The 22,957-nt window shown below is 52.2% G+C and overlaps 1 protein-coding gene across 3 annotated transcripts; it reads left to right on the forward strand.

The window, feature by feature from the left end:
* Positions 1-194: 194 nt before the first annotated feature.
* APBB1 (amyloid beta precursor protein binding family B member 1) lies at positions 195-22,929 on the forward strand. 3 transcript variants are annotated; one of them, XM_024569344.3, is made up of 14 exons: positions 195-287; positions 7,455-8,186; positions 13,872-14,047; positions 14,144-14,200; positions 14,284-14,369; positions 14,471-14,534; positions 14,981-15,130; positions 15,517-15,644; positions 16,030-16,144; positions 16,293-16,377; positions 16,636-16,719; positions 21,817-21,932; positions 22,082-22,258; positions 22,347-22,929. In XM_024569344.3, the coding sequence occupies exons 2-14, from the start codon at positions 7,469-7,471 to the stop codon at positions 22,512-22,514; spliced, it is 2,124 nt and encodes a 707-aa protein (XP_024425112.2). In that variant the 5' UTR covers positions 195-287; positions 7,455-7,468; the 3' UTR covers positions 22,515-22,929. The 3 variants fall into 3 exon arrangements, with proteins under 3 accessions (XP_024425112.2, XP_053780384.1, XP_045058776.1); XM_053924409.2 differs by lacking the exon at positions 195-287 and adding an exon at positions 600-727; XM_045202841.3 differs by lacking the exons at positions 195-287; positions 7,455-8,186 and adding an exon at positions 12,766-13,031.
* Positions 22,930-22,957: the final 28 nt, after the last annotated feature.

The following is a 22,957-nucleotide window of genomic DNA, read 5'->3' on the forward strand; positions in this document are numbered from 1 at the left end:
ACTTCAGGCAAGCCGCTTTCCCTTTCTGAATCTCAGCATTTGCCTCTGAGAAATTAGGGTGACCAGAGCGGCGACTTCGCAGGACTGACGCGAGGATTCCTGTACGCAAGGGCTTTAACACTGGGCCTGGCGCAGTGTAAGCGGTCAATAAGTAGGAGCTATTATTATCGCCAGCGCTGAGTCCTCATCGGCTCTCCACCAGGACGGCGGGAGTGCTGCCTGCCGCAAGAGCGGAGCAGGCTGCCTCCTCGGAGCTTCCCCGGCCAAAGCCGACTCGCTCCAACCCGGTGGGTGCGTGGCCGGTGGGGGTGCGGGGCAGGGCCCTCGGCCAGGCAGGAATGAGTCCGCGCCCGGGGTGGAGGTTGGCGCCGTGACAGGGAGGGGTCGGGTCTGCAGAGGCCGGAGCTGCGCTTTGGAACTGCGGAACCGCGCGCAGGGAGAGCGGCTGGGGAGGGGATTGGGCCTTGGGCTGATGGGAGCCCGAGGACTGCGTTGGGTGGGGCCTCCCGGACTCCCGGGCCTGGGCGCCCCGAGCAGCTCGCGTCCGCGTGCCCGGTCCAAGATGGCGCCCCTCCCCCCGCCCGCGCGCGCCCTCGCGGCCCGGCGCGCGGCCCCGCGGCCCGCGCGCTCCTGGGCGGGGGATGTTGTGATGGAGAAGCCACCGCGGAGCCGCAGCCCCGCAGCCTGAGCCACCTCCGCCACCTGGGCCTGGGGCCTCCCCGCGCAGGTAGGAGCTGCCCCAGCCCGGGCCCAGTCCCGGCGGCCAGATTTCAACCCCCAGCGGCCTGCGGACCTTGCAGACCCTTTTCCTCGGCAGCCGGGATCCCCCGGCCAGGCCCCATCCCCGCGGGCAGTCCTTTCACCGTGCTCATTCCCACCATCTCCTTTACTCCCCTTGTAGACTCCACCTGGGTCCTCAAGTCGTCCCTCCCTGACCTTTACCTCCTGCCTCTCCGGGATGAATAGGGGGCGATGTAGGGGACGGGAAGGTAGCAGCTACGGGGGGGATGGCGAATGGGGGGAGGGGACGTCCAGGGCTGGGAAGGGAACATAGGGTGGGGAAGGCAGAGGCTGCAGGTTTTCCTGCAGGTCCCAGGCCTGGAATCTGTCAAGCCGCATTCTGTTGCCCTTAGCGACCGAGAAGTGTGCCCTGGGGCCCACTGTGTCCCCAGCTCTGCCAGGAGGCCTAGCACTCACAGAAGCACTCATTAGGATCCGTTTTCCCCCTGCCAGTTGAGAGGTTATTCCCAATATACCTTGAATCTGCCTGTGTTTGTTTGTTTGTTTGTTTTGCATTCCCAGACCCTCTGGCATAGTTCAGCTCTCTCCACTCTTCAAAGCCCAAACCTTGTCTACACTAGCTATGTTCATTTCCTCACTTCCCATTCATTCTTAAAACCGCTTGTTTGGGTCTTCTGTCTCTCACACCCACTGAAACTGCTCAAGCCAAGGTCACCGGAGGCCGCCATGTAGCAGCCAACTCCAGTGGACACTTTCCTATTCTCCTCCTTTACCTTTTCACAGTATTTAGTGGTGTGTGTCAACTCTCCTTGAAGCATTTTCCTAGTTTCTCTTCGGGCATTGTCTGCTCCCTCTTAATCTAATTTGCTATGTCTTTCTTATTCCTTTAGATGTTGGTGAGGCTTTTAGTTCTGTCCTGTGCTAGCTTCTCTCATTCTGCACTTTCTCCTTGGGTATTCTCCCAAGGCTTTACACACACATGCTGATGACTCCCACATTTATAGATGCCTTTCCTGAACTGCAGTTCAATATCCAACTGCCCTCACAATATCCCCTTGAAAGTCCAACAGAAATTCCAAACCTACAGATGCACCCTGATTATCTTCCCTATGTTCCCTCTCTACCCTTCTTCCAAGTCTGTTGTTCATTTAACTCTCAGAAATGTCTACTTCCTAATCAGTTACCCAGGCTAGAATCCTGGGCAACATTCTAGATTGACCTCTACTACCTCACCCTCCACATCTGATGTCCCCAGGCTGTCACACCCACTACCTAAATATTTTTCAGATCCATTCATTTCCCTCCATTCCCACTGCTACCAAACTTAATCTAGGCTACAAGGTTTTTTTTTTCATTGACTGCTCTGATAGCATACCTCCCCTTAACTACTCTCAACACAGTGTGATCCTTTTAAGAAATGCACCTATCTGATCATTTACTCATTCAACAAATGTTCTTTGAGCACCTACTATATACCAGGTACTGTGTTAGGCACTGAAGACATAATTATGAGCAGAATAGACTGGGTCCTTGTCCCATGGAGCTGACAAGCTGGTGGTGGAGGGATTAGATAAGAATAAAATTACAGATGTAATAAATCCCATGAAGGAAAGGTGAGTGGTGTCTTCGGAACACACAAGAGCACAAGCTAAATTGATCTGGTGGGTAGGGAGAGAGGGTCAAGGAAGGCTTCTCTGAGAACATGACATTTGAAATGAGATGTAAAGGCTGAGTAAGAGTTAGGCTGAGGGTAGGGGAAGGAGATTTTAGGCATAAGGGAAAGTCACGTGTAAACACCTTGTGGAAGGAGACAACATGATGTTTTTCAGGAATCAAAGAAGGCCAGTGAGGCTGCAGAGCAGAGTGCCAAGGCTGGAGAGGAAGGCAGGGACCAGACTAAGCAGGACAATTGAGACCATGTTACAAATTTTGGTCTTAAGGTCTTTGTTCTTGATGCAAATTATTGATGGTAGTGGTTATGGAGAGTAGATCAAATCTAGAAATATTTTCAAAGAGAAAATTGTCAGTATCTGGGGATGGATTGAATATGGGGAGTAAGGGAGAAGGTAGTGTCAAGGATGGTACCCTTACTTCTGGTTTGTACAACAGGATGGTTGATCATATCATTCCACAAGCCAGGATCCTGAAAGAGGACCAGTTGGGGGTGGGCAAAGGAAACATGAATGGGCATGTTAGTTTGGGATTCCTTTGAGACATCCAAGTGGAGATGTTGAATAGAAAGAAATGTACATGTCTGGAGCTCAGATGAGGGGTCTGAGGGATGCAAATTTGGAAGTCATTCGTGTACAGGTGGTAACTAAAGCTGTGGGCATGAATGAATACCTACATCGAATAGCAGGCGAGAAAGACGAAAGGGCATAAGAACAAGCCATGAGAAACTCCAGCTGGTAGAGGGAGATGAGCCAGCAAAGAAGTCTAAGAAGCCACCAGACAGAAACTAGAGTGTAGAGAGAAAATCAGGAGATGTAGCATGTGGAAGCCATGGAAGAAAGTTGAATGAGAGGCCCATGGTATCAAATGGGCAGGGAGTCCAGCTCAGGTGAGGACTGTGAGTGTCTGTTGGGCTAATGACACAGGGGTCATGTTGACCTTGGTTAGAACTGCTACAGAAGTGTGTTGGGAATGGAGGCAGGATTGGAAAGGGTTGAGAAGTGAGTGTGAGGTGAGGAAATGGGGGGTGCGGGGGGGATATGTGGAAGAGAAGGAGCAGCAAGTGGTCCTGGAGGAGGGGTGTTGGGCCAAAAAAAAGATGGTTTTTAAGTTGGGAGATAGTGGATTCCATTGAGAAGGAGAGGTTGATTATATAGAAAAGAAAATGCATAAACAGTGGTATAAAATTCCTGGAAAGGCGTGAATGGAGGGATCCAAATGGTAGCTAAAGCAGTTGGTTTTAGGAAAGAGAGAAAAGGATAGGTCCTGAATTCAGCAAGTTTGCACATTTGAGGACATTCTCCACTGGTGGCCTCCATTTCCTCTGTGGATTAGGAGTGGATGGTCATCCTCTGAGAGGGTGGGGAAGTACAGGAGGTGGTCAAAAGAGAGTTATGTTATATCTTGGCTAAAAAGGCCCTTCCTCAGCAAGGTCTTTGCTGATGTCTGGGCTAGAGTAAGCTTTGGGATCCTGTAGCACTCTGTTTCTCCCCCACCATAATACTCAGTCATTTATTCAACAAACAGGGAGTGTTTTAGGTGCCATTCTAGACACTGGCATTACAATGCATTGTATGAGTTGTTCAATGACTGTTTCATCACCAGGCTGAGTTCCATTGGGGGAAACCATTTCTTTACTATTCATCACTCTTCCCCATGCCATGCACAGTGCCTGGCTTATAGTAAGCTGCCAGGTTAGGAGACCCTTGACCTTGAGCAGGATTTCCCCCTCCACCATGGTCTGATATCAGCTTCTTCAGGCTTAGTGGCTCTTAGTTTCTGCCCTGAATTCCCTGCTCAGCTCCCTGTCTTGAACCAGAATCCATTTGGCTCTTTCCCTCCTTTGAGGGGCTCCAGGTGTGGATAGCCCCAGTGAGAGGGAAGAGGTTGGATTGTGCACCTTCTGAAGATACTGGGTAGCTGGTCATCCTTTAATCTCAAAGGCAGTGTGGTCACCATCACGTCATAACTTCCCCGTTCTTCCCCCAGTACTTTCTGCCCTGGTGACCAGAGATGAACAGGGCTGCCCTGAAGCCAGCCTGGCTCTTCGCTGTCCCAGTTTCCCAGTGTGTGCGCCCTTCTCAGAGCACACTTCCAAGTGCTCAAGGGGTGGGTCCAGCCTGACCTCTGCAAGACCTGGCTCCATATACCACTGCTTCTGGGGAGGGCTTGTCATGAGCTTGACAGAGTCCCAGGTCTTCTGCCTCCTAGAACTCATGGAGGTGCCACTTTTGAACAGCATAAGAGCCAGGATGTCCAATAAAGCCAACATCCTCACTCTTTTTCCCCCTAGACCTCAGCTCACTCCTGTCCGTTAGCCCATACCCATCTTACTTTCTTCTCAGGGACCCTTTATCGTTCTCCAGCACCCTCTCTGCACTCCATTGCCCATCCACAGCCCATGGGGCCACACAAGCCTGTCTTAGTGTCTCTTCCCAATGAGTTTTGAGCATCCTTGTTCCTCTACACCATCTGCCCCATCCATTCCCCTTTCCGTCCACACTGAGGGTCTGCTCTGTGGCAAGTGCACGTGCACTCCCATTGTTGGTGGGAATGTGAAGTTCTGATAGGATGTAGTCCTGGGTGTCATGAGACCCAAAGGAGGGAATGATCACTTGAGGTCAGGGAGAAAGGACTGAACAGGAAAGACTTACTGCTTATCAACTGTGACCACTGAGCCAAGTTCTGAAACGTGAAACAGAGGTTCTCATTGAGGGGAGATAGAATTCCAAAGCTGAGGGCAAACATAGAGGCAGGGCTGTGAGAGTGTGACACGTTCTAGAATCCACCATACTCCATGTGGCTGGAGTGTCAGGTGTGAAGGAGGCAGGGAGAAGGACGAGGTCCGAGAGGTCAGCAGTATTGGTCACGAGGCTCTTGGTGTCTTGCTAATGAGCACGCATGTTATTCTAAAGGCAGCGGGAGCCATCCAATTTTTTGAACTGGGGAATTACACAATCTAGTTTCCATTTTTGGAATACTACTGTGATTTTGGGTAGAGGCAGAGCTGTTTATTTTTCTCATTTGTGCCAGTGATCATGAATTTTCTCATTGCCCAGGTGGAGCCACGCCGAGCAAACCAGCAGTTACACGTGAGGCAGACACAGATAGGAGCCTTTTTCCATTTAGTTCACAGATGTGTGCATAGCATTGTGCTAGAGTCTGAGGAGCTAGAAGGGAGAGAAAGGTGAGCTAAGGCTCCTGCCTCAGGACCACCACACCTGAGAGACGGCAGGGCCTTGCGCGGCAGCCTAAAACACCTCAGTGGTATCTGTGCTCGGAGCTCAGCGCTACTGTGAGGCAGCAGAGAGAACTGGGGCAGAGGGTGAGGGAGCGAAACAACTTTTTAGTGGGGAATGGGAAGACTGAGAACTCTTAGATGAGAAATTCAGGATAAGGAACTGTACAGTGGAAGTCAGAGGGAAAGGTGGGCATTTAGGGGGGCCTAGTGAGTTGTGTTGGGGGAGGGGTGAAATAGGAAGAGAGAATCTGAGTGATAGAATCAGAGAAGGGGAGGGTAACATGGTAGGGCTGAGAGAGAATTGGGACGTGGTCGATCAGGGAGTGTGACCTGTGATGTGGGGGGCCAATGAGAGTCCAGTGAGCATGCACTTTATGGTGGGGGTCAGGGAAGGAGAGCAGCCCAGTAGTGGAAGGTCAGGGAAGATGGAATGGGGGCTTGAGAGTGGGGTCACTCAGCGACAGGGCTGGAAGGACAGGTAGGTAGACAAGGTGATTCACGAAGGGCTTGTGAGGAGGGAGGGAGGAGGGGGTCTGAGGGGACAGTATGGGTGGGCTGTCACTGTGGAGGAAGAGGTCCCCTCAGCTGAAGGGCAGGTGGAGTTTGGTCCGGGCACCCTGGGCACTGGTTGAGACAGTAACATGATCAAAGTGTGTTTTCTGAAGCTGGCAGAGGAGATGCTGAAACGAGGACTGGAGGAGATGGGAGGACACATTCCCACATTGATTCGGCAACTATTTATTGAGGTCCTCTTCTGTGCCAGGACTGTGTTAAGCTCTAGGAATACTGCACTGAAAAAAAAGACAAAATCCTCACCACATGGAATGGCAATTATTGTCATGAGGAGACAATGATTTTTAAAAAGCAATAATAATAATAGTAGTAGTAATAGTAATAGCTTGTTAGATGGTACACGGTGCTAGGGAAGATTTGGGGATTGCTGAGGGGGGCATAGTGCCCTGCAGGTTTAAAAGGGTATTTAGGAAGGTCTCAATGAGAAGGTGACATTTGGGCAAAGGCCTGAAGGATTGGAGGGTCCAGGTCAAAGGCTCCTGCTGTGATCCAGGCTTGGGTTAATATACTGGCTGGCATAGTGACTGCTGCCCGAGGTGAGATACTTTGTAGAAACACTCACCAAAGCATAGCTTCAACTGGCCAAAGGACCCATGCATTGGAGCCGGCCAAGGGCCTTCCTTTGTGACCTGCCTTCCCAGGGCCCTGTCTTGAGGGCCGAGTCTGCAGCTCTTTCCTGTCCTCATAGTCCCTAGTTGGGGGTGGGGGTGGGGCTGGTTGAGCCCAGCCCGGGGAGCTCAGTGGTGGCACTGTGGATAGCAGTGTGGCAGGAGGAAGGGGGCAGTCAGTGTCCAGTGTTCAGAACACATGAGCCAGGCCCACGTCAGCTGTGTCCCTGGCACAGTAAGCCCCAGTCGGATGAGCTGGGGGTGGGAGGCACAGAGAGCCATTGTGTGAAGGCTCTGCTGTTGGGATGGAGGGAAAAGCAGGGGTTGGTTATGCTCTCCTAGGAAGCTCAGGGCTGGGGATTTGGGGATGGGGTGGACTGTGGGCCTGGGCCTAGCTTGCGATAGGGATGGTGGTGATGGGGGACAGGAGTTAAGCTCAGTTATGCTTATGTGAAAATAGCTCACAGGACTTGGAGCAGTGTGTGCTGGCCTACTGAGTATAATGGAGATGAGGAGGTGCGGGGTGCGGCCCTGGGGCAGAGGCAGGAGTGCTGCAATCCTGACCTGGAGGCTAAACATGGTCTTCCCTTTCCCCCCAACCCCTACACCCTGCCCTGCAGGATCTTCCAAGGCCATGTCTGTTCCATCGTCACTGAGCCAGTCGGCCATTAACGCCAACAGCCACGGAGGCCCTGCCCTGAGCTTACCCCTGCCCCTGCACGCTGCTCACAACCAGCTGCTCAACGCCAAGCTGCAGGCCACAGCTGTGGGACCCAAAGACTTGCGCAGCGCCATGGGGGAGGGTAGTGGGCCTGAGCCAGGCCCTGCCAATGCCAAGTGGCTAAAGGAGGGCCAGAACCAGCTCCGGCGGGCTGCTACTGCCCACCGTGACCAGAACCGAAATGTGACCTTGACCCTGGCAGAGGAAGCCAGTCAGGAACCTGAGATGGCCCCTTTGGGCCCCAAAGGCCTGATGCACCTGTACTCTGAGCTGGAGCTTTCTGCCCACAATGCGGCCAACCGAGGGCTCCGAGGACCCGGCCTGATCATCAGCACCCAAGATCAGGGGCCAGATGAGGGAGAGGAGAAGGCGGCAGGGGAGGCCGAGGAAGATGATGAGGAAGAGGATGAGGAGGAAGAGGAGGACTTGTCTTCTCCCCCAGGGCTGCCTGAGCCTCTGGAGAGTGTGGAGGTACCCCCAGGACCCCAGGCTCTTGCAGATGGCCCCCGGGAGCACAGCAAGAGTGCCAGCCTCCTGTTTGGCATGCGGAACAGTGCAGCCAGTGATGAGGACTCAAGCTGGGCTACCTTATCCCAGGGCAGCCCCTCCTACGGCTCCCCGGAGGACACAGGTACCTTGTGGAGGTTGACATGGGAAATGTGGGAGGGTGAGAGGGCAGAGGGCAGGCTTCTCCATACAGAGGCCAGGGCCAGTCTGGTTGGGAGCCACAGAGCACGTGTCCTCAGCAGGCTATGTCCAGGGTTCCCTGAAGGAAACCATTTCTGCCTTCAGAGAGTACTTGAAAAAGTTGATCATTCCATTGTCATGCATACCCTGATGGACAGCGGGGTAGGTCCGTTTATGGGGCATTTACCAGGTACTGGCCCTGTGCTATCATAATAACTATCATAAATATCATAATTAATCTTCACAATGCTATGAGGTAGATACTATTATTTTGCCTGTATTGTGGATGGCAAAAAGAGGCCTGGAGAGATTTAGTGGCTTCCCCAAAATCACAGAGAGTCTGAGATCAGAGTAGAACTGAGATCTAAACCAGGGCTGAGTCCAGGCCTGAGCTCTGGGCCCGTGTTAGCCTGCTATTGCACACAGCAGGACAAACCAAGATGCCATGGGCCAGATTTCAACAGGCCAGGTCCAGAGGGAGCAGCAGCACCTCCCCACAGAGGCCTGTTTGGAAATACAGGGGAGTGTTGTGTGCAACATGCTGGGCATTGCAAGGATCCCGTTTTGAATCCTTTGTATCAGGAATAGGATATTGATATAAAAGTTAGGAAACACAAGAACAATAAACATATGCTTCTTTGCGAGGTCCAGGGCAGAAGAATAGATATTCAGACTCCAAAGACTGATCATTAAATATGTCCCTTTTAAATAAATTGAGCCTCCACATTTGCTAATATCTCATAGAGATGTGGACAGAGTCGAGAGCACGGGGGAGAGAGAATGGGCTGTAGCCACAAGCTGGGCGTTTGGTCAGTGGAGGTGTAAGTAAAGACTAGGAGATTAGGAAAGACCCCTACACCAGGTGGCAAGCACCACAGCCAGACCCCAAACTGTGGAGTCTTTGCAGGGAGCATGTGGGTCAGATGAGCCAAGGGCAGCACACTGTCCCCTTTCAACACTCTTTTTGTAGACACTTTTAAACATATACAAAAGTAGAGAGAATAACAAACCTTATTTACCTATTACCCAGTTTCAACAATTATCAACACCTGCCTAATCTTGACCCATCTGTATTCCCACCTACTCCTGGACCCTATCCTAGGTCATTTTGAAGCAAACATTTTTATTCATAAATGTTTGGCCAAACATTTCTAAGAGGCAAAACTCTTTAAATTTTTTTTTTAATTTTTATTTTAAAGAGAGGGGAAGGGAGGGAGGAGAAAGAGAGGGAGAGAAACCTCGGGGCGATTGGTTGCCTTCCTCATGTGCCCTGACTGGGGACAGCACCTGCAACCCAGGCATGTACCCCAACTGAGAATCGAACCAGTGACCTTTCAGTCTGCGAGGTGATGCCCAACCAACTGAGCCACACTGGTAAGGTTGAGATAAAACTCTTTTAAAAAATTCACAATACCATTATCATGTCTATAAAAATTTAACAAAATTCCTTAATATCATCATATATTCAGTCAGTGTTTACATTTTCCCAGTTGTCTAATAAATGTCCTTCCCTACCCTTTAAAAAGGTTTTACTATTTGAATCAATATGCGAATAGCCCCTGACCTTTTGCTGGTTGATATGTCTCTTAAAGTTTCTTTTGACCTCTATGTTTTCCCTCCATCTCTGTCTTTATTTTTGCTTGTAGTTTGAAGCCACTGTGGTGTGTGCCCTGGTTTTTCGTGGTCGGATTCACACATTCTCTCCCTGGGGTGGTGCTGAACATGTTCCCCTTCCCCTGAATTTCCTGTAAATTGGTAGTGAGTTCTAGAGCCTTGATCAGATTCAGATTTGAGAGTTCTTTGCATTGAGTTTTTTCAAGAACACTTTATAGGTGGTACTGAGTCCTATCAAAGGCCAAGGCTGACTGCCTCTTTTTTGTGATGGTTGTGGCCTTCGATGGTCATTGCCTGGACCCCTTTAAAGCAACGGCTGCTCTTCCAGTCCAGTTTGTTACGTACAGGGCCAGGCTTGGGGAAATGTAGTCTCATGGGGCCAGTTTGTGTAACTTTTCAAGGGAAACTGAAAACTAGATATTTATGTGAACTGTCCCAATTTCTAAATGGTCACAATCAATTCTGCTTTTTAAAAGTACCTTGTAAGCCACACACAATCCATCTGAGCATTTCACCAGTCTCCGTGTTACTGGTCTGCAACCTCTCCCTGAGGGGTGTCAGTCAGAGGCCAAATAATGGAGGACCTGGTTGTTCAGGGGTTCCTGGGATTGGCTACTGTGGTGGCCACACCTGTGAACCTTCTGGGAGTGGGAGGGTAGAACTGCTGGAGACCTGGCAAGGGTATGCCAGGCGTGGGCAGTGACCTTGGAGGCTGTGGAAATTGAGGGTAATGGTGTGGGGCCAGCTTAAGGAAGGGCTCACTCTTCTGTGATTGTGTTAACGTAACCATGAAGACAACACAGTAGGTCTAGACTCTCTAGGAATGGGCTAGAATTGAGCAAAAAATATTATTTTTTTAAATGTATTTTTAAAGATTTTATTTATTTACTTTTAGAGACAGGAAAAGGGAGGGAGAAAGAGAGGAAGAGAAACATCATTGTGTGAGAGAAACATCAGTTGGTTGTCTCTTGCATGCCCCCAACTGGGGACGTGGCCTGCAACCCAGGCATGTGCCATGACGGGGAATCAAACTGGAGACCCTTCGGTTCTCAGGTCGGCACTTAATCCACTGAGCCACACCAGTGAGGGCCAAAAATTATTTTATTCTTCCCACTTTAAGATCTGCACAACATTGTCGACTGAATGCATTGCATAAGTGCATGGATGAATGAATGAGTGAATGAATGAATGAACTCGACTACCTGTGTGTGGTCTGTACTCTGTGCCAGGCCTTGTCCTAAGGGCTGGAAATGCATCCTACAGGGGACAGGTGTTACTGCCCTCATGGCGCTCCCAGTCTAGGGGGGAGTCAGAAGCACCCGGGCAGTTAGAATCAGCATGATGCACTCTGGGGTGGGGGAGGTGCAGGTGGGGCACCTAACCCTGCCTGTGTTTGTGCTTGGAGGCAGTGGGGTGGGTTAGTTTAGAGAAGTGACCTTTACACTGATGCCTGAAGGAGGAGTTGGTAATAGTCAGGCGAGGATAGAGGGGAGGGAAGCTGGGCCTGGAGAGGATGAGGGCCGTGCCCCAAGCAGGGAGAGAGAGAGAAACGGTTCGAGGATGGTCAGAGATAGGCTGGGAGGCAGGTTAGGGGCTCCTGATAGCACCCAAACTCTATGGGGGGTTTTGGATTCCATCCTGAAGGCAAGGAGATGACAAGAGCATTAAACTGGAGAGTAACTTCATTAGTTGAGCAGTTCAGAACAATCATCTGGACTGTGATGGGCAGCCCAGACTGGGGAGACTAGACTAGAGGGAGAGCACTGTGAAGCTGTCGCCATGATCCAGGTAGGAAATATTAGTAGTCTGGATTGTGGTAGTGGCTTGGAGGTAGGTAGTGCTTGGAGGAGATGTGCCAAGCTCCAGAAGGGCCTCCCAGATGGTCAGGGCAGGAGAGTGGCCCCTCCAGGCCAGATCGGAAGGATGAAACTCTTTAAAGCAGGAAGGTGCAGGCTGATAGGGATGGCAGATGGATTGGTGTGTGTGACTCAGTCAGAAGATGGTGAATTGGTCCTCAGATTTAAGAGGTATGTGACCTTCATAAAGAAGAGTGTGGCTGTGGAGGGCACGGCTGCCCTAGGTGCTGATGTTTTGGAAGGTTTGGCAGTTGAGCCCAGAAGGCAGTGGAAGGTATCTGGGGAAGAGCAGGCATTTCAATTCCTTAGGGCCTGAGGTAAGGGGAGGGTGGGTGAGAAGAGGGGGTTATGGCTGCCTAGAAGGCTGGATGGGCAGGAAGAGCCCCTCCTCGGTGGGCCCACCTCATTTTGAAGGTGAGGGTGGTGAGGCACCTGCCCAAATAACTCACCTCAGGTATGCAACCACCTTGATGTAACCACGCCCACTCCCAGCCCCTCTGTGCCTGGTTGCTCAGCAGCCTGGGTCTGGGGACTGCCTGTCCCTCAATGCTGCCTCTTGGACCAGTCAGGATTCCTGGTTTCCCTGGTAACGCAACACACGTCAGCAGTCTGGGCACTCCCAGCCGGCCCTAGTGCTGCGGTTGCCGAGGAGACGCTGCAGCCTAGCTGGTCCCCGGCAGGTGAGGGGGTTGGTACTGGGAAGCCCCAAGCTCAGCCCCAAGCTTACTGGGGCCCAGACCCTCAAGGCCCAATCTCAGACTCAGACTCTTGGGCAAGTTCTGGGGAGGGGAGGCAGCCCTGAGAGCCTTGAAGCCACACCCTGATTGTGCTGAGAGCTCCAGGCTTGCAGGGCCCCAGGTGGCTGGTCTATTTCCCAAGGGGCTGAGCCTCCCTGTGTCCCTAAGACAGGGCTTGATTGTGGCACTGAGGTGACCACTGTGGGGTAGGGTGGCATGGAGATTCGGGATTGGGGGAGGGGAGCCAGGAGTAGAAAGAAGAGATGTGAGTAGGAAGGGCTGGGGTCGTGGGAGCACCCTCCCTCCCTCCCTCCTCACCCCAAGGAGGTCCCCTCACATGGTGGCCCTGGCCCCTCCCTAGTGAACTCCAGACGGAGGAGGATCTTGCCTGGCAGGCGCTCTGCCCTGGTGAGAAGGGGGTGGGATGAGCTTTTCTCTGCAGCCCAGCACCAGGCTGTGAGCCCAGCTGGCTGGGCTGGAGGGGCTGTGAGGAGGGAGGGTGGAGGCAGGAGGGGCTGGGAACGAGCGCCATGTTCTCCCAGGACTTTTTCCTGGCCATCATCCTGCAGGACAGCAGCCCAGGTGAGGGATGGCGTGGGGCTGGGCATGATGCGGATTGGGGCTGGCAGGGAGGGCAGAGGCGGAGGAGGCGTGAGGCTGGCTATAGGGCTGGAGTGGTGTTGTGGGCTGGGGGAGGAGGGATGTATGGCACAGGTGCTCCGTGTGGGAGCATGTGCACAAAATGTTGGCTTACATCTTAAGGGTCAGTGTGTGAGCATCTGTGGTGTCTGCACACACGGGGCAGAGGTTGCTGCATATTGTGTGTCTGCGGGTGCACTCACTATGTGGTACCTGCGCATGTGTTGGAGGTGTGTGTGTGGTCCCTGTCCTTGTGTGTGGCCAGGGTTGGTGTATGTAGCTGTGTGTGCACACACCCCTGTGTATGGTGTCTGCATTAGTGTATGGCTGGAGTTGGTGTGTGTGCGTTTGCCCATTTTCTGTGTGCACATACCATTGTGTTTGTGGTGGCCGCACAGGTGTGTGGTAGGGTTTGTGTGTCTGTGGACATGTGTGTGCAGGAGCTGGTAACAGTGTGCACCTGAGATACAGATATATATGACAGAAGGAGGTCATTTGGGGTCATCTAACTTCCCTCCCTTCTCTCTGCCTTCCTCCTTCCCTGCATGTGGCCACATCAGCCAGGAGCAGGGCCCAGGAGGAGGCCTGAGCCATGTTCCCTGCTGGCAGCCCCCCGTGTGGTGACTCCAGACTGTAGGCTCTAGGAGGAACCAGGAAGCATGTTGTACTGGAGCCCTTCCTCCACCCCTCCTCCACTGTGGGGTCTTAAGGAGGGGACTGCGCATAAGCCCCCTCTGTCTGCTTTTTGGGTGGGCAGACTCTCACCAAGCCTCCACCTGGCAGATTCCTTCTGGAACCCTAACGCCTTCGAGACGGATTCCGACCTGCCGGCTGGATGGATGAGAGTTCAGGACACCTCAGGGACTTACTACTGGCACATCCCAACAGGGACCACCCAGTGGGAGCCCCCTGGCCGGGCCTCCCCCTCCCAGGGAAGCAGCCCCCGAGAGGAGTCCCAGGTAAGGCTCACAGGTCTCTTGCATTTTAACTGGGGTGCAGGGGTGTTGCTGGAGCAAGACGAGCTGCCCACTCACGCTTCCCTTCCCCCTTCCTAGCTCACCTGGACAGGCTTTGCCCACAGAGAAGGCTATGAGGATGGAGAATTTTGGAGGGTGAGTGGGGGGATCTGCTTCACAATGGGGGAAGCTGTAAAAGGGGCATGATTTTGGCCCTGATTCCTCTTTCTTCTCCCAAGGATGAACCCAGTGAGGAAGCACCAATGGATTTGGGATTGAAGGACCCTGAGGAGGGGACACTGCCCTTCCCGGCTCAGAGCCTCAGGTGAGGGGGAAGGCTCAGTGCACTGGGCTGGCAGTGGGATGAGTCTATTTGGAAGGGGCCTTGACAGAGCTCCTGTACCAAATATTACCATCTGCCTCCAGCCCAGAGCCATTACCCCAAGAGGAGGAGAAGCTGCCCCAAAGGAATGCCAACCCAGGGATCAAGGTTTGTGCAAGACCATCGCCCATGCCCCAGGCTGGGGCCCCTCTGTGTGTAGGAGCGCCCCTTGTGTCATGTCCTGGGGGGCATCTCTGGTCTCATTATAGCTCCTCAGGTCCTCAGTTAGAAGCTCTTACAGTCTCAGCACAGACCCCTGTGTCTGGATTGGAGGCCCTTCAGTTTTTAATGCAACCAGTGGCCTGACAGGGGGCCCTTCCAAGCTTGGCTCAGATGCTTCCTTGTATTAGCAGGGGTTCCTCTGAGGCCATCACCCCTCCTGCCAACTATATGCTGTTTGGGGAGCTTCTCAATCTTAGCTTAGAACACCCACTCACCATGTTCTGAGTCAGGGACTCCTCTGGTCTCAGCAAAGCCCTCTGTGTCCTGTTTTGACACTCCTCCAGTTGCAACTCAGACCCTCTACCTCCCACCCCCTCTTCTGTGTCTGGCAGTGTTTTGCCGTGCGCTCCCTAGGCTGGGTGGAGATGACCGAGGAGGAGCTGGCCCCTGGACGCAGCAGCGTGGCCGTCAACAACTGTATCCGTCAGCTCTGCTACCACAAAAACAATCTGCACGACCCCATGTCTGGGGGCTGGGGGGAGGTGAGGGCCCCAGCTGGTGGGGTGTGGTGCGGGGTGTGGTGTGGTGGAGAAGTGACAGAAAGAAAGTGTGAGAGATGAGAGAGCTGAGCTGCCCAGGCAGGGACTGGGGGAGGGCGGTATTGACCCACCCCAAGTCACAGCCCTGTGAGATGGATATGTGACTGCAGGTCAGGACCTTGGGAGGTGGTTTTCTCATTAGGATGGGGAGGCTAAAAGGAGGAAGTGATGACAGGTGTGACCTCTACTCAAGTGCAGCCTGTAGGGTGGGTGATATGACACCCAAGCAAGGGTCCCAGAGCTGTGGCTGACCTCTGAGCTGGAGGTGGCCGAGCTCAGCCACCTTCCCGGCTGGGGCACCAATGAGTGCCTACTTCCTGGGCCTGCAGGGAAAGGATCTGCTGCTGCAGCTGGAGGATGAGACGCTAAAGCTGGTGGAGCCACAGAGTCAGGCCCTGCTGCACGCCCAGCCCATCGTCAGCATTCGCGTGTGGGGCGTCGGGCGGGACAGTGGAAGGTGGGCGCAGAGCCTGGGGCCCTGGGGTGGGGGCTCATCCAGCAGCCAGAGTGGGCCCTCCTCCCTGACTCTGTTCCTTGCCTCTCTTGTGCTGCCGGACCCAGAGAGAGGTACTGTGCCTATTTACCTCCTCCCTCCTCCCACACCTGGACCCGATGCCTCAGAGCACCCCAGTTCCCCCGTTCTGCCCTGCCCTTTCCTGCCCGCTGTGCTCGCCCATTCTCCCCCCACCTCAGCATGCTTGCCTGTCTATCGTCCAGCCAGAGGCAGTACCCACAGGACACCATCTGAGGGCAGAAGCCCTGGAGGAGGGTGTGGGTGTGGTGGGAATGAGGCTCAGCAGTGGATGGCACTGGGAGACACTGAGGTGCCCCTCCATCAACAGGGACTTTGCCTACGTAGCTCGTGATAAGCTGACCCAGATGCTCAAGTGCCACGTGTTTCGCTGTGAGGCACCTGCCAAGAACATCGCCACCAGCCTGCATGAGATCTGCTCTAAGGCACGACCCCACCTGCTCCCTGGATTAGCTGTCACCTTTGCTCTACAAGGGTGTGGGTGGGGTCCCTGAGTGGAGGTGGGGTGCTCCAGGGCACGGAAGCCCTAACAGACCCTCCTTCATTCCTTTCTTCCTCTCCTCCCTTCCTCAGATCATGGCTGAACGGCGCAATGCCCGCTGTTTGGTAAATGGACTCTCCCTGGACCACTCTAAACTTGTAGACGTCCCTTTCCAAGGTCAGTGTCACAACCCCTCCGCGTCCAGCCCAGCTTTGTTGACAAAGGTGGAGTGACCTAAAAAGAGACATGAGCTACTGGACAGACATGATAGAAAAATGGACACTAAATTCTTTAGGTCAAATAAGTGGAGAGACTTTGGGTAAAGGGAGGAAGGGGGAAAGGGTGGAGGTAGGGCCTTGTGTAGAATGTCCAGTTCATACCCTGGTGGTGGGGATGGGGGGTGAGCAAGATTGATCCTCCTCTTCTCCCCCACAGTGGAATTCCCAGCACCTAAGAATGAGTTGGTGCAAAAGTTCCAAGTCTATTATCTGGGGAATGTTCCTGTGGCTAAACCTGTTGGTATGTATGTTCTCCCTCACTCAGGCACCACCACCTTGATCCCGAAGCTCTGCTCCCACCCTCCGCCTCCCAGTGCCTCTTTTACCAGACTTCCCTCATGTTTGATGTCATCCTGCCCTTCAAAATGCATCCCACCTCCCGTACTTCTGTCCCAGCTGCACTGTGTCCTGCGTATCATGGCAGTTGACATACCTTCACTGAGTGTGAACCAGTGAACCAGGCAAATAGGAAGACCCACTCCGGAATCCTGCAGAAAAGCTCTGATTATGTTGGGAGGCAGGTCTTAGATGATTGGAGACACCAGGCAGCAGCCGGGTGTGGGAGTTGGTATTACAGCATCAAGTAGGGACTGTGAGCATCTACAGAGGAAGCAGTGAGCATAATTGTCACATGCTTTATTGCTTGTAAAGTGCTTCCATATGTATTATGTCATTTAATTCTTGAAGACCCTGTGAGGTTGTGATTATGATAATTCCCATTTCATAGATATGAAAATGAAGGTAGAGACTATTTGATTTCTATTTCCAGTGCATTCACAGCACCTGTTGTTTATTTGTTCATTCACTTAGCAAATACCTATGAAGCCTACCATGGGCCAGCTCCTGGGAGAACAGTGGCCATAGTCCTGCTTTCATGAAGGTTACAGTAGAAACAAACAGGAACTAGTCAAATCACACAAATAAATGTATAATTATAGATTGAGTCATTCATTGAAAGAAAGTAGCAGGGTGCTGTGAAACTATGTAACAGAGAAACCTCATTTAGTCTAGGGAGTGAGAAAAGACTTACTTGAGAAAAGTGACATTTGAACTGAGGTAAGAAACGAAGGGGAACTAATGTGGTAATGTGGGATGGAGGTAGGAGTCAGGTAGGGGAAGATTGTTCCCGGCATAATGAAGCGTGTGTGGTGACCCAGAGCAGACGATGCTTCGGCACTGCAGAGGCACTGAGATGGGGAGAGTGGTGCTGGATGCGGCTGGGAGCTGTGGTCAGACCGCGTGGAACCTTCAGGCCACGTTAACGATTTGTTCTTCATCCCAAGAGCAGCAAGGAACTCAAAGAGTTTTTAGGAGAGCTCTCGGCATAATCAGATTTGAATTTTGTAAAGCTTACTTTGGCTACACCATACCAAGGAGAATGTTCAGTAGGTGGAAGTGGATGTAGAGAACTCAGGAGGATCTTGCAGTAGTGGTGGCCAGCACGGAGAGTATCTTGGACTCTGATAGAAATGAAAAGGAGTGTGTTGATTCAAGAGATATTTAGACAGGTGACCAAAAAAGAGAGAGAGACAGAGACAGAGACCCATTTAGACAATTGAAATCAATAAGCCTTGGTGAGTGATTGACTGTGGGGTGAGGGACAGAGGCATTAAGGGTGACTCCTGGCTTCCTGGCTTTTGAACTGAGTGAAGAGCAGTGCCATTCTGTAAAGATAGACCCTGGAAGAGGCCAGTTTGGGGTTGTCGATTGTGAATTTAATTTTAAACACGCAGAGTTTGAGCCCTGGCCAGTGTGGCTCAGTTGGTTGGAGCATTGTCCCTTAAACCAATAGGTCACGGGTTCGATTCCTGGTCAGGGCACATGCCTAGGTTATGGGTTCTGTCCCCATACAGGAGGCAACTGATCAATACGTTCGTGCTCTCTCTCTCTCCCCCCACCTCCCGCCCCAGCCTTTCTTCTCTCTCTGGAATTAATAAATAAATAAAAACATGCAGAATCTGAAGTGTCTTGGGGAAGCCGAGTGGCAAGCTCAAGTAGGCAGCTGGATTCGGAAGAGAGGTCTGGGCCAGAGATACAACTGTGGGCATCATGGGGTTATAGAGGTAATCAAGGCCACGAGTGTGGAGGAACTGACCCCAGAAAGTGGGCAGCCCGCTGTGAGAAGGGGAATAAGCCTAGGCCTAGCCTTGAGGCCCTCCAACATTTAATGGATGGTGGAAGAGGGTGAAACTGCCAAGGATAGTGAGAGCAGAAGGAGAGTTCAGAGGAACAAAGACTGTTTCAAGAAGTGGTTGGGTGTCATGTCAAAAGGCACTTAGGAAGATCTCAACAATGTTTGGTGAATGGCTAAACAAACGAATGCATGAATGAGATTCGCCTTAGATGACGTAATCAGAGGATGGTAGTCCTAGGACTCAAACCCTGGTCATCTTTAGTTCTTTCCTCTTCCCCTGAAACCATGCTGACTCTAATGACCAGCATCTTAATGTTTAATGAGTGAACCCTTCTTAGAAAGGGTAGGGATTGAGCTGGAGTTCGAAGGAAAGCTGAATTTGCAGAGGAGTGGCTCTTCCAGTTGGATCCAATAGGACTGCTAGAAACGTGGAGCTGGAGGTGAGAGAAGTATGCTGAGGGAGCAGGAAGGAGGCTCGGCTGACCCCTACACCTTTGCTCTCTCATTTCCTTCTCCATCCCTCCCTCAACTTTGAAACCCTTGTTGCCTCTTCCAGCTATTACCCCTACTCCCATATGCACCTGCCAACTTACACAGGTTCTCACTACATTTAACCATCTGTCTGCAACCCCTCTGTTGCCCATCAGCTCAATGGGTCTGCTCTGATGAAGCCAGTTCTTTCATACAAGTAGGCTCTAAGCTCACTTCTTGCTGTATATTCTGCTCCCTTTTCTTCTTTTTTAAATTTATTGATTTGAGAGAGAGAGAGAGAAACATCGATTTGTTGTTCCACTGATTTATGCACTTACTGGTTAATTCTTATATGTGCTTCAGCAAGAGATGGAACCTGCAACCTTAGCGTATTGACATGGTGCTGTAACTACCCTGAGCTACCCTGCCAGGGCTGTCTGCTCCCTTTTTCATTTTCAGGGGTTTAACATTGGCTCCTGCTAAAGCTGCAATATTCATTTACTGAGCAAACAACTACTGACTGCCTGGTTTGTGCCAGCCACTATTCTAGGTTCTTGGTATATGTTAATGAACAAAACCAACAAAGATACTTGCCTTCAAGTAGCTGACACACTAGCCAGGAGAAACAGATAATAAAATAAGTTACGTAGTATGCTGGAAGGCAATAACTGATAGAAAGAAAATATGGACAGAAGGATAAGGAGGGTAGGGAGTGTGGGGCTAGGAGTTAGGGTGGAGGTTTCTGTCCTGAGTTGTTGCCAACTCAGGCTTTTTCCAGGCCCTGTTCTTCCACTTCTTCCCACCACCTCCTGGCTGATCCTCCCCACACTGTGAGGCCAGGCCCCACCCTCACTGCCCCATCTGCTTCTTAAGCAGTTTGACTTTGATGTCTCATCCACAGCTCGTGATCTTTGAGACTTTCTATTGACTGGCCTCAATGTCATAAACATCACAGCTCTCTGCAGTCTGGCCTGGCCCACCTGCTCCTACTTGCATTGATGCCCTTCCGTGGACTCCCAGGTTACTTGGTTATCCCAGCTTGGGTGCAGAGGCACACGTTGCCTTGAGGGTGACTTGGTCACAGGTCTGGAAATCCTTCAGTAGATAAGCCCTGTGCTAGGATTGGCAGCACAGAGATGAATGAAACTTGGTTTTTGTCCTGGAGAGGGCCAGTTGAATGTGAAAAACGTTTTCCAGCTGTTACAAGATGTTTTGCTAAGAGTTGACCCAGCAACACCCTCTCTCTGCCTTGCGGCAGGGAAGGCTTCCCAGGTAGGGCCTGGGTGAACCCTGGAGGATTTGAACTGGGAGTTTCTCAGACAGTCAAGGGGGTAAGGTAAGGTGCACTCCAGACAGAAGCTTGTCCCTCACTGACAGTCTGTGTCCCTCGAGGGCATCCTCTTCTCTCAGTTTGTATTCCCCACCTGCCTCGCAGGGCATTTGCCAAGATGAGATGTTAATAAATGCTCCATAAGTCATCTGAAGCCCCATGGGCAGTAAAATATGAGGCTCGAGAGATCAGATGAGGCCAGTTTTTAGGGGACTTGCTTGCTTGGGAGTTTGGTCTTGATCCAGCCAGAGGTAAGATGAGCAAGGCCAATGTCGGGGAGGACTTTCGAGGATATTTGTCTCCTGGCCAAAGAGTCCATGTGGTCTGCTTCTAGTGAGAGCCCAGAAGCACTGAAAGGGGCAAGAGGGCTCAGGAGAGACCACTGAGGTGTGGGCTTTTGTGCTGGTGTTGTTCACTCTTAGCTCTTTGCTGGAAGGACGAAGATACCTAGGTGACACAGCCAGTCCTGAGTGGTGCAGGACCTGGAACCCATGCCTCCACTGCGCAGTGTGCTGATGCCTGGGTCCTCCGCTGAGCGCAAGTGGAAGTGCAGGAAACCATTGTGTTTCAAGGGAAACTTGATTGATCTAAAAGCCAGGTGGTCCTTGGGTTCCTTGGTCTTTGAGCACATTATAGAAATTACCTATGATTTCTATATAGATAAATTAGGTTTATCTATATAGAAACTAAGGTGGCAACTAATATTTTGGCAGCTCTTCCAGTTCTGGAAATTAGGAATATAGAGAAGAGGCGGGGAAAGGCTGGCTAGGAACCCAGGCTGTGGAAGCAGACTGCCTGTATTCAGATCCCCATTCCTCCGTGGGACCTAAGGTTTATTACCTGATTTCTATAAGCATCCCTATCTATAAAACTACGATAAGAGAATCTATTGTGAGATTGTTGTAAGGCATTTAATGATTTAACACAGCGTGACCCAAGAGTAAACATTTCCTCAAATGGGTATCTTAAAAAAAACAAAGGTTAGGTCTGGGGGCGGGGTGGGGGAGGACTGGCCTGAGGAGTTGGTTTGGGAGTCATTGTGTGAAGCACAAGGTCTAAAAGTGGAGGAGTAAAATGTCGGGAGGTCAGAGCTTTGTTGCGGGGGGGAGGAGTGAAGGTTCAATTTGTTTAGGCAACTGGAAGAAGAGGCAGAATTGGTGAAGAAAACCAAGGTTAGGATTCAAGATGGAAGAAACCAGAAAAGTGGCAAGTCCCTGAAGCCGAGGAGGAAAGTACCAAGGAAGGGAAGCCTGTGTGGCACAAGGGAGGAGGGCTGTGGGTGGGCAAAGTGGGGATGGAGCAAGGCCCTGGGTTTGACTGGGCAGAGCTGGAAAGTCTAGGGTAGATTAGGGGTGTCCATTCCCCACTTCCAGTGGTGCCATGTTTGTGTCCATATCTTCTAGGTGTAGACGTAATAAATGGGGCCCTGGAATCCGTCCTGTCTTCCAGTAGCCGTGAGCAGTGGACACCAAGTCATGTCAGTGTGGCCCCTGCCACCCTCACTATCTTGCATCAGCAGGTAAAGACCTGGGGTGGCAGAAGAAGGCATGGCAGTGCTTTGCCATGAAGAGGAGACTGGGGGGTGAGGGTAAGAGTCGCCAATAAGATGGATGTGCCCAACAGAACAGAGTCTGGCTGTTCCTTACTAACGGGGTTTCCTCCCTCCAGACAGAGGCGGTGCTGGGAGAGTGTCGGGTACGTTTCCTCTCCTTCCTAGCGGTGGGCAGAGATGTCCACACGTTTGCATTCATCATGGCTGCTGGCCCAGCCTCCTTCTGCTGCCACATGTTCTGGTGCGAGCCTAATGCTGCCAGCCTCTCCGAAGCTGTGCAGGCTGCATGCATGGTAAGTGGGTGGGGTGGTGGGGTGGTGATGCTGACCCCAGGTGGGGCAGGCTGGAGAATGACGGCCTCCACCCCCCATCTCTCTGCAGCTCCGCTACCAGAAGTGTCTCGATGCCCGCTCCCAGGCCTCCACCTCCTGCCTCCCTGCACCCCCTGCTGAGTCTGTTGCCCGCCGTGTAGGGTGGACTGTCCGCAGGGGTGTTCAGTCGCTGTGGGGCTCCCTCAAGCCCAAACGCCTGGGGGCCCATACCCCCTGAAGCCCTCAGTTCTCTCCACCTGCTTGCATTGGGCCCCAGGGAACTCATGGCTATAGGGCAGGGAGGGGCCCTAGAGGCTATTCTTAGGCCTCAGCCCCACTCCCCTCCCAAACTGCCCCTCCTTAGTAGCTGGGTTCCCTGCCTAGGGGCTGGAGAGGAAGACCTCTAATCCCTTCGAGGAAGTGACAGTACTGGATTGATGACAGGAGCAACAGGAAGCAAGGCCAGCCCCTCCCTCCCCCCATCCCCACATTTCAGGTGGAGCAGAAGGAATTCTTCTAAGCCAGGCCCCATCTTTGTGGGGTCCAGCAGGGACAGAAGGAGGGGATCAGTCCAGACGTGGATCCCTTCCCCCCTGCCCCATGGCACCTCTGCTGTACTGATATCACTAATAAAGTCTGTCTGCCCTGCTGAACTGTGTGACTTCCTGCGTCCACACCACA

The sequence above is a fragment of the Desmodus rotundus genome, chromosome 5 (assembly GCF_022682495.2).
Source record: "Desmodus rotundus isolate HL8 chromosome 5, HLdesRot8A.1, whole genome shotgun sequence".
Classification (NCBI taxonomy): Eukaryota; Metazoa; Chordata; class Mammalia; order Chiroptera; family Phyllostomidae; genus Desmodus; species Desmodus rotundus.

Bases quoted from the DNA above. Each gene is read 5' to 3' on its own strand.
- APBB1 (XM_024569344.3), top strand. From the start codon at position 7,469: ATGTCTGTTCCATCGTCACTGAGCCAGTCGGCCATTAACGCCAACAGC. The intron at 14,535-14,980 runs GTTTGTGCAAGA...TGTGTCTGGCAG, and splicing joins ATGCCAACCCAGGGATCAAG to TGTTTTGCCGTGCGCTCCCT. The intron at 16,720-21,816 runs GTATGTATGTTC...CATATCTTCTAG, and splicing joins TCCTGTGGCTAAACCTGTTG to GTGTAGACGTAATAAATGGG.